We start from the raw sequence: 10,827 nt of genomic DNA, 5'->3' as shown, positions 1-10,827 counted from the left end.
GACCTTGGCTATTAATGGACCCAAGTGGGGAACCTTACATAACGACTTCGTGAGGTTCTTCGCTTGGGGTGATTGCTAGAGAGATTGATTAGCAACCTGGGTTGGAGCAGTGTTGCGGAACGAACGTGTTATTTACTTAAGTAGCACGAGAATTCTGGATCAATCTGAAAAATCTCTATCCCTTCCACACACTACTCCTTTGCTCTGCCGAGTGAGTCACGCCTACCCCGAAAGGGAAATGGGTTAATGGTGTAAAAAAAACACAATATATAAACAAATCTAGTGACAAAATTTACCATTTTAGATTTGTGAATTTTTATCTCAAGAAAAAATAAAGATAGAAACTCACTATCAGCTGGAATTATTGCACATGCATTCATAGAACATAATTAATTTTAATAATATTCAACTTAATTATTATAAACAATTTCTATAAACAAATTCTTTATAAACGAGTTTTTTTCATAGCTGAATTGATTTTTCTGAACAAAAGTGATTCACAATTGTCTTTAAAGCCATTTATATACTATAAGCTTTATCAAACATAAACAATATAGATTGTTTATAACGATTTCGTTAAACAAGTCTCCTAATCGGCCGTTTCCTCGTAGAAAAAAATGTTTTTTTCTTCAATAATTATTCGAGTGACATTTATTGCGGTGACTAACAAACGAAATTAAATAAAGAATAATTTATATGATTGTTGTAAACAATTTTTTTAACAAAACTATGATTTATTCATTTTACATGCAAAAAGGACGGTTTTCCACTGAAATTATCCGACAATAAACTAACAGTGATTCCAAAATTTGATATGGGACATTTAATAATAATTTGCGTAATTGTTAATAACAATTTCTGTAGCAAACTGTCCATAGCAATAACGCTGTACTTCCGTTTTTAGAAGTCACCTATCTTTCATTTGTTTTATGCAACTTACTGAAAAATAAATGAGGAACAAGTGAGAATAAGGTGCAATAACGCTATACTTGCGTATTCAGAAGTCACTTATCTTTCATTTGTTTTGTACGTAACTTCATGAAAAACAAATGAAGAACAAGTGACTCTCAACTAAAAAGTACAGTTCCAGGTTCACCGCTAGGTGGGTATCTCTCGCACGCGCTCTCACAAGAGAAATAATAATTTTCGATTATATAACTGAGAGAGGCTGCGTTGAAATTATCTTTATATGATTTTCTTTTGGCGTCATTTTAAAATATCTTCTGCAGGTTTGTACATTTCAATTGTTTGTATTATTATTTCTAATAAAAAATGGATACTCTCAAGGTAGGTAAGAAGGTCCTTTGTGATTTTCTTATTGCCAATGAGAGTACTGACGTGCAAGGTTTGTTTAAGTTTCATGCAAACTGAGTACAATCTTGATCCTAGGCATCTAGAAATAGTAGCTAATCATTTGAATTAGTATTTTTTACCTATATTTCAGAAAAAATGGAAAGATTGTTCAAGTATAAAAAGTCAGTTTGAAAAGAGGTTCGAAAAGTGGCTAAAAACTGACTATGTTGTTACTTTTTCTGGGATAAAATCAAAAGGAGGAAGAAAAAGTTCGGATAAAAAATTCTAAGATGCTTCTGCTGCGACAAAGAGACGAAAATTAATGTCCCTTGAAGAGAGTTTTACGGCTGCTGAGATACAGGATGCATTTCTGCGAAGTTTACGAAAGAGTGGAAGAAAAAAAATTGCAAAAGCTATAGTCGTTCTTTCGAATTCTGACGATACTGAAAATTTAAACATTTCAGGTAAATCTGACTTTGAATCATATGTGCCATACTCTTCAAAAGAAGCTTTAGCTTTAATGCAACAGGTGAGACTATCAAAGTATCAATACAATACTATTCACTTACAGGCCAAAGAAAGAAAGTCTGACATTTATCCTTTATATGTGAATGTATTAGAGATTAAAAAATATTGCTATCCTTCAATTATTCGAATATCGGAAGAAGGAGCTATGGTTGAGATTCAGTCTCTTATTGATGACACTATTCAACGTCTTTTTACAGGTCCGAATTTATGCCTTCCGATTTCAGAGAATAGATTAAAGATCACTTATTTGGACTTTGAAATTAAATATGGCATCGATGGACTGCCAACTGATGCAAAATACAACCAGAAGTTTAATAACAACGATTTGACCGATGACTCTTTTTTTCACAGCATCAATGGTGCCAATATGGTTAAGGGTAAAGCACACGCGAGAAACAGTTTGGATGAATCATCATAGTTCCTCGCCAAAACGTTGTATACCTATCATGAATAAATATACAAAAGAAATAAAGGAATTAACGAAATCAAAAATATTAAGACACAAGTTCAGAAGCTTAGACCCACAACAATTACTACGACTAATGGTGTGTATATAGTGACAACAGAAATGAAGCTAACTATGTTGGATGGAAAAGTTTGTACAGCTCTCATTGATACTCCCCCATCTTCTAGATCTAGAGCGTTTAAAGCAGAAGAAAGAAATTGTATCCAACTTAGAATTTGGTCTTTCTACTTTGCATGCCTGGATTAGGTTCATGGAGTGTATACTACATATTGCTTATCGGTAACAAATCTGCAAATGGAGCATATGCAAGATAGAGGATAAAGAAACGATGAAAGAAGCTAAGAAAAGAATTTGCAACGAATTTCAAAAGAAGATGGGGTTAATAATTGATCAACCAAGTCAAGGATCTGGCAACTCTAATTGTGGTAATACATCTCGTAGGTTTTTCTCGAATTTCGATCAAGTGTCAGAAATAACTGGAGTAAATAAAGAACTCATTAAAATGTTTAGAAACATACTACAAATGTTAGTTAGTAGCAGAAAAATCCCTCCTCTCTTTTTCAACGAGTATGCTTTTAGGACAGCAAAACTGTATGTGAGCTTATATCCATGGTACTATATGCCTTTTTCAGTTCATAAAATACTGCTACATGGGGGAAAAGTTATGGAGAATTTTATGCTGCCAATTGGCATGTATTCCGAAGAAGCTTCTGAAGCCAGGAACAAGGATATCAAGTACATTCGACAGTTCAACACATTAAAAATCTCTCGATTACATACTATGCACGAACTAATAGAACAATTAGAATCTAAAAATGATTCGACTCTGAATCGTATTTAATTTATTTTAAGTTTTTTATAATAATCTCATTATTATTATAAGTATCAATTTTTTCATTGATTCAATAACACAAATAAGATTATCACAAAAATGATTGAAGAAAAAATAACTTTTTCTACGACCAACAGCAGATTGTCAGGCATTGTTTTAAAATTGTTATTAACAATTATGCAAATTATTATTTAATGTCCCATATCCAATTTTGGAATCACTGTTAGTTTATTGTCGGATAATTTCAGTGGAAAACCGTCCTTTTTGCATGTAAAAAAATAAATCATAGTTTTGTTAAAAAATTGTTTATAACAATCATATAAATTATTCTTTATTTAATTTCATCGGTTAGTCACCGCAATAAATGTCACTCTAATAATTATTGAAGAAAAAAAACATTTTTTTCTACGAGGTAACGGCCGATTAGGAGACTTGTTTAACTAAATTGTTATAAACAGTCTATATTGTTTATGTTTGATAAAGCTTAAAGTATATAAATGGCTTTAAAGACAATTGTGAATAACTTTTGTTCAGAAAAATCAATTCAGCCGTGAGAAAAACTCGTTTCTAAAGAATTTGTTTATAGAAATGTTTATAAAAACAATAGTTGTTAACTCATGCTAATTTTTTTGTTACAAATTATGACTCTTATGAAAAATATTAGCAACTAACGTGAAATAAAAGAGTTTTTGTATGATAAAAAAACACCAATAAGAATTTCTTTTAAAAATTGTTTATAATAATTAAGTTAAATATTATTAAAATTAATTAGGTTCTATGAATGCATTTGCAATAATTCCGGCTGATAGTGAGTTTCTATCTGTATTTTCTCTTGAGATAAAAATTCACAAAGCTAAAATGGTCAATCTTGTCCTATTCCAGACCACTGTGCAGCGGGCCAGTGTGGTACATTTGTTTGGCTGTTCTTTTGTTTATTTTAATTGACGATTGCTTTCTGCGTACACATTCACGATACTACGACGCAGATTGCTACATGTGATTTTGTTATTCTGTTTTATTTTTTTTTTTAACTATGTTACTTCATAGATGAGTAAACGTTAGACCCGCTACATTGTATAGTCAGTCTAGTTTGTTTTGTATAGTGTTTTAGTAGAGTGTGTTTACTAAAGCAATTCCTAATTAAGTACTTGCATTCTATAATTGTAAATCTTTAATCGCACTGGCATTTAGAAATCTTTTACGGTATTACGTTTGTGAAGGATGATTTGCTCCACGTTACATGACTCGAATCGACGGAGATGGGAATGCTGGCAAAAGGGAAATCGCTATTCACAGACGAGATGGATTACAAAGACCGCCATTAGAACGAATTCGCTTTCCATGACAGACTGATGAAGACCATAAATGACGCAGGAAATCGATTGCCAGCAAGAGATATTCAGTTACCAGAAGTTACCTTCATTGGCTAGAATCGACGACATCCTGGACAAATCTTGCCTTCATTGGCTAGATAATGACTAAATCTCGCTCATGTCTTGCCTTCATTGGCTAGATAATGACTAAATCGCACTCATGACTTGCCTTCATTGGCCGGATATTGTCTAAATCTCGCTCATGTCTTGCCTTCATTGGCTAGATAATGACTGAATCACACGCATGACTTGCCTTCATTGGCCGGATATTGTCTAAACCAAGCTCATTGCATGCCTTCCTTGGCTAGATATTGACAACATCCTGGAAAAATCTTGCCTCCATTGGCTAGATGATGACTAAATTTCGCTCATCTCTTGCCTTCATTGGCTAGATAATGACTAAATCTCGCTCATGTCTTGCTTTCATTGGTTAGATAATGATTAAATCGCACTAATGACCTGCCTTTATTGGCCGGATATTGTCTAAATCAGGCTCATTGCATGCCTTCATTGGCTAGATATTGACAACATCCTGGACAAATCTTGCCTTCATTAGCTAGATAATAACTAAATCTCGCTCATCTCTTGCCTTCATTGGCTAGATAATGACTAAATCTCGCTCATGTATTGCCTTCATTGCCTAGATAATGACCAAATCTCGCTCATGTCTTGCCTTCATTGGCTAGATAATGACTGAATCACACTCATGACTTGCCTTCATTGGCCGGATATTGTCTAAATCAAGCTCATTGCATGCCTTCATTGGCTAGATATTGACAACATCCTGGACAAATCTTGCCTTCATTGGCTAGATAATGACTAAATCTCGCTCATCTCTTGCCTTCATTGGCTAGATAATGACTAAATCTCGCTCATGTCTTGCCTTCATTGGCAGGATATTGTCTAAATCAAGCTCATTTCATGCCTTCATTGGCTAGATATTGACGACATCCTGGACAAATCTTGCCTTCATTGGCTAGATGATGACTAAATGTCGGTCATGTCTTGCCTTCATTGGCTAGCTGTTGACTAAGTCATTCTCATTTCTTGCCTTTATGGGTTCTATATTGATTTCCTCTTCATATCTTGTTTTTATTGGCTGAATATTAGCAATAAATGACAAGTTCACATTGAATGACCTTAAAAAATGACCTGTGTCTTAAGGCCATGACTTTCTTTGCATTTCCCCGTTAGAGCCCAATAACATTCATAGGGAACATTTTTTTCGCAGAGCTTCAGTTTTCGAGATATTTGGTAATGTTTCTTAAAAGGGTTCGATGTTTAACCCTCTATAACTCGAAAACTGTCCATTTTCGGACTTTGTGCCCCATAACACTTCTGATCGAGACATTCAGAACTATAATTTCACGAAGTTTCATCAAAATTGACCGAAAGCCATTTCATATACATTTGCTGCGGAGCCCTTTGTAAGATCCGTTATCTCTGATTTATTTCAGGTTAGAAATTGCATTATACTTTTTTTTTTATTTTCAAATTATTATTGTTTACCATTTTACTTAAAGCGACGACCTTACACTACTTGACTATTCAGTTAATCTTTCAATCCCAAAGATTTTTTTTGCTTTGTCTTAATGCCTACATTTTTCTTATATAATCGCCGCGGCCATATCTACTCGTATGTGCGCTTATTTGTACTTTAATTTTTTTTTACATATAATTCCTGCTTAAATATTGGGTTACCCATTAAATGACCTTTTTAGGTCGCCGGGAATGTAATGGTTAAATAAATAAATATAAAAACGGATTTGATTCAGCTACACTTTCGTCTGCCGAAACATCCAAATCAATTAAAATCTAATTGTATTCATATTCACTGAACCTTAAAGCCAAATTCCTATCAATAATCGCAAACGATTATAACAAGTGAACTTAAAAAAATAAGATACAAATTTACAAATCTCTCGTTCACTGCAGATATATCTATGTATAAGTAAACTGATATGCAACCAAGTTTAATAACATTTTATTGTTATAAAAACTATTAGTATAAAAAGACTAATAATATTTTTTAATAATTTCAAAAATCATTTAGTTAATATAAAACTTTTTGTTTGAGAAAATGTGCAAAAACATGTGAAAAATGATTCCTAATTTAATATTTTCATCTAAAGTAGAAAAGGTTTTGTCTCCAATTTGATTATTTAACGTTTCATACACATTTATTTAAACAAAACTTCTTGAATTAACTAACAAAATCTAAAATCATAAAACATTACCTAAAATCATGTATTTAAGGTTTATTTGATGAAATATTTTTACATATTTGTATATTATTTACATAACAAATAACCAATTTGCAGATATTTTTTGGGCGCATAATTTCTGGGAATTAATCTTTTTCGTTTCATGCATAGTTTGACGGCAAATTGGAATATTTAATTATTTTTTGTGCTACCCAAATTTGAATTTTCAACTTTTCACGAAAAATCAAAAAGTTGTTACGATAACCTTGTAGGGAGTTGAAAACAAGTTTTCGTTCTCTTGAATTTTTTCGTATCGTGCGTTGTTTGGCTTAATATGTTAATCTTATTTTTATTTATTTTGAGAATGCTATAACTGTGCTAATTTTCTTTTTGAAAAAAGTCGTGAGGATAAATTGTTCGAGTTTCCGAGTACTACGAATAACCGTACAAAGAATTTTCGAATCTGCAAAAAAATGGTCTCAAAAGTTTTGAACATGCTCCCACTTTTTGCATTTTTATCCAAAATGTCTGGGTAACGAACTTGACCTTTAATTTAAGATACTAAAAGAGGATACCAAAGGCCAATCGAATCTGTCAATTCTTTGAAAAGTCATCGTGTACACAGCCATACATACATATATACACAGTCGTAAAACCCTGTTTTACGGAGTCAGAGGATCTCAAAACGTAGACACATGAAAAAAAAATTTGGGAGGGGGGCCAATTTTAAGATGAAAGCGTTCTAACTTCGAAGCTTTACAAATCGGCGCGAAGTTGGAAACTTTGCAGCTCCAAACTTTTCACGATGAAAATTAATAGAGAAAAAAGGGATTACTCACTGATTTATATGCTGCAATTCTTGAATTTGCTGTTCCTTATCCATCGCTTGCTGTTCCTTGGACTGCAGTTCTCGTTCCAGAGCTGCTATCCTCTCCGTTTTCTTGTCAAGAATCATCTGAATAAAAATAAAGGACTTAATTTAAGAATAAAACGAGGAGAAAAATTGAGACAATCTTTGCTGAACTTGTGATATTTGTATATTCAGACGAAAATTTACGACAAGAACAATTAGATTGTTTAAAAAAGCTTTTTCTAAAGTGGAGGTAATAAGATGTAATCGACATAAATTCTTACCAGCAACTGATCTTTTTCCTGATCTATTTGTGTCATGCTAGCTCGTAGGGTGTTAATTTCCTGTTTCAATTCCTTGACTTGATTGTCCAGTTGTACTTGCTGCTGTTCCATATTTTTATTGCGATCGATAGCCTTGGACAATTCGGCCTCCGATTGAGAGAGTTGACCCTGAACGTCCCCGAGGGCTTGATCCGTTTGATCTTGCAGCGATCTATGTTTTGTTTTTCGATAATAATCAAGAAAAGAATCCTTTTTACATTGCGAAAAAATTCAGAACAGATACAAATTCAAAAATTACATTCCCGCCAAGGCCGTCTAATTTTTCGGTCTTTATTCACCAAATATTTATATTTCAAGACTTCGATGTTACTTAACGTTAACATGTGAAGATTTTTTTTTATAACCCCCAATTGAAATTGAAATTTGTTATTACTGAATTGGTTCCAGTTTAAAATTTCCCAATTTCTAACTTTTGTATTAAGGCCATGTGAAGAATATAACAGCTGATCAAGTCAGTCCTAAGATCAATATTTTTTCATCCATATCGAAAAATAAAAGTTTGAATGACGCTGAAATTTGTTTCGGGAAATGTTAAAAAATATTACAGGATCGTTTGTGGCCTTGCAAAGAGTTGGGGAAAGAAAAAAATTTATTCATGAAAATAATGATTACACAGCCACACAAAAAAAGTGTGCGGATCTGGTAACAAGACACACGTATTCCTATGGATTTTGGGGCGCTGAATTCAAATTCGGTATCAAAAATCACCCATGACGTCATGGTTGAGCCATAATTTAAAAAAAATGACGAAAAATCATGCACTGAGGCAAATAAATTTCAAAATAATGCCAGTGAAGCAAATTTTCACTTCAAAAACATGTCGACAACTGTAAAGGATCAACCCTTGCCTGATATCAACTTATTTAAGATAACTTTACCCAACAGAACCTGACCTCACCTAACATGAATTAATAGAAATTTATTGAACTACACGTAAAACTCTGGAAGCATATTTTCCTAGTAGAAAATGTGTGCTACATCGAATGGGTCAACTCGAGCCTAACCTAGAAATAAATCTAACCTAGCTTAAGCTAACCTAACCTCACGAAACACAATGAAACTGATTGTGTTGTCCCGTTGTGTTTGCGGTACCGTTTGAATCAGCTTGGGCTTAACCTGCAAAGAGGTCAAACCAATCCTAACCTAAAAAAACCTGACCTATCCTAACCTAACTTAACTTCACGTAACACAATTAAACTTATTGTGTTGTTCCGTTGTGTTTGCGGTACCGTTTCATTCAGCTTCGGCTTAACCTACATAGAGGTTTAACGTATCCTAACCTAACAAAACCTGACCTAACCTAACCTAGCCGAATAGGTTAACTCGATCTTAACCTACAAATGAATCTAACTTAACAGAACCTAAAGAAATTTTGCGTAACGCAACACAACTTAACTTAAGTGATGGAACAACGATATCAGGGTAGATGGGGCGAGGTCATGATGGCTGATTTTTTCTGGATGTTGAAAAGGGAAACGAATGTAGGTGTTAAACGTAAGCGTAACCCTTTGCATCGTTCCTTCGAAGAAAAAAGGACACGTTATAGCAGGCAGAAAATAGACTGAAGTAGGTCTATAAATCAATTTAATTAAGATAAAAAGCAAGATAAAATGTAAACACGAAAGATAGTATAAATATATCCCTTAAGTCTAAGAAAAGCAGAGAGAAACAAATTTTGAATAAAACTCTTATTCATTTGCATGTTTAAGTTACAGTTATACATTTTAATTGATACAAACATTGTCAGGTTAATTGAAATGGGGTCAATTCTACTTGTAGTTTTAAGTTTTTTCAAATGAGTAATGTGCGTCTAAATTTTTAACCAACTGTAGTACAATGAAATGAATTTTATTGTGTTACAACGGGAGCACTTGAGTTAAGTTGTGTTGCGTTAAGTAAAATTTCGTTAGGTTCTGTTAAGTTAGATTCATTTGTAGGTTAAGATCGAGTTAACCTATTAAATATAGCACACATTTAAGACTGAGAATCGTACGCTTACATAGCTACACGTGTGGTTGAATTTCTTTCGGCTAGGTTAGGTTAGGTCAGGTTTTGTTAGGTTAGGATAGGATAAACCTCTATGTAGGTTAAGCCGAAGCTGAATGAAATGGTACCGCAAACACAACGGGACAATACAATGAGTTTAATTGTGTTACGTGAAGTTAAGTTAGGTTATGTTAGGTCAGGTTTTTTTAGGTTAGGATAGGTTAAACCTCTACTTAGGTTAAGCCGAAGCTGAATGAAACGGTACCGCAAACACAACGGGACAACACAATCAGTTTAATTGTGTTTCGAGAGGTTAGGAAAATAATGGAAAGCATATATCATTTTATACCAAAAATGGTTTCAAAGTCCCATATATTTTTTTTCTGATACAAAATGCTTTAATACAGGTTAATGCATATCTTAGGTCGCACTCCGCAAAATATAGAGAAAAAAATTACGTATAATAAAGGGGTGGGATAAAAATATATTTTTTGGATTGTTACATGGGAACTGGGGGAGGGGGGGGCATTGAGAGGAACACTAATCCGCTCTAAAAGGTTGATATCAATGATTCAGAGGCTTAATAAATACATTGTACTTCATGAAATAAATAAATGTCTGAATGAGGCGAAATAAATCACAACGCTGGTGTTATGTTTTACTTAAAACTCTTTATTTTGAATATTTCAAACGACAAATTTGGTAGTACATACATGAACTTCTAAATCAGGAGCGGAAAGCGGGGGACTCGCCCGTATCCTCAAGTGTCCCTCGAACGGCTGTCAATTTGGCCACATCGAAACTACGTCTAAACGCATGAATTGTTGGCCGAAATATTTTAAAAACATAATTTAAAAGAAATTATTGCGAACCGTTCAGCTCGCTTTTTCCCGAAAATATTCTTGTTTTTTTTTTTTTTTTAATTGAAAGTGGAGGGTATTTTTTTCTCGC

The 10,827-nt window shown here is 33.4% G+C and overlaps 1 protein-coding gene across 3 annotated transcripts in view; it reads right to left on the bottom strand.

Annotated features, from left to right (window-relative positions):
* LOC117172335 (centrosomal protein of 135 kDa) overlaps positions 1-10,827 on the bottom strand; it is a 316,377-nt gene that overhangs the window by 228,627 nt on the left and 76,923 nt on the right. For all 3 annotated transcript variants that reach the window (XM_033360139.1, XM_033360138.1, XM_033360140.1), the window contains 2 exons: positions 7,831-8,041; positions 7,536-7,651 (listed from right to left, as the gene is read on the bottom strand). In XM_033360139.1, coding sequence (XP_033216030.1) covers positions 7,536-7,651; positions 7,831-8,041 — 327 coding nt within the window. The remainder of the gene's footprint in view (positions 1-7,535; positions 7,652-7,830; positions 8,042-10,827) is intronic.

Source organism: Belonocnema kinseyi, chromosome 5, assembly GCF_010883055.1.
Source record: "Belonocnema kinseyi isolate 2016_QV_RU_SX_M_011 chromosome 5, B_treatae_v1, whole genome shotgun sequence".
NCBI classification, from domain to species: domain Eukaryota; kingdom Metazoa; phylum Arthropoda; class Insecta; order Hymenoptera; family Cynipidae; genus Belonocnema; species Belonocnema kinseyi.
This window is presented reverse-complemented; position numbering and strand designations above follow the sequence as displayed.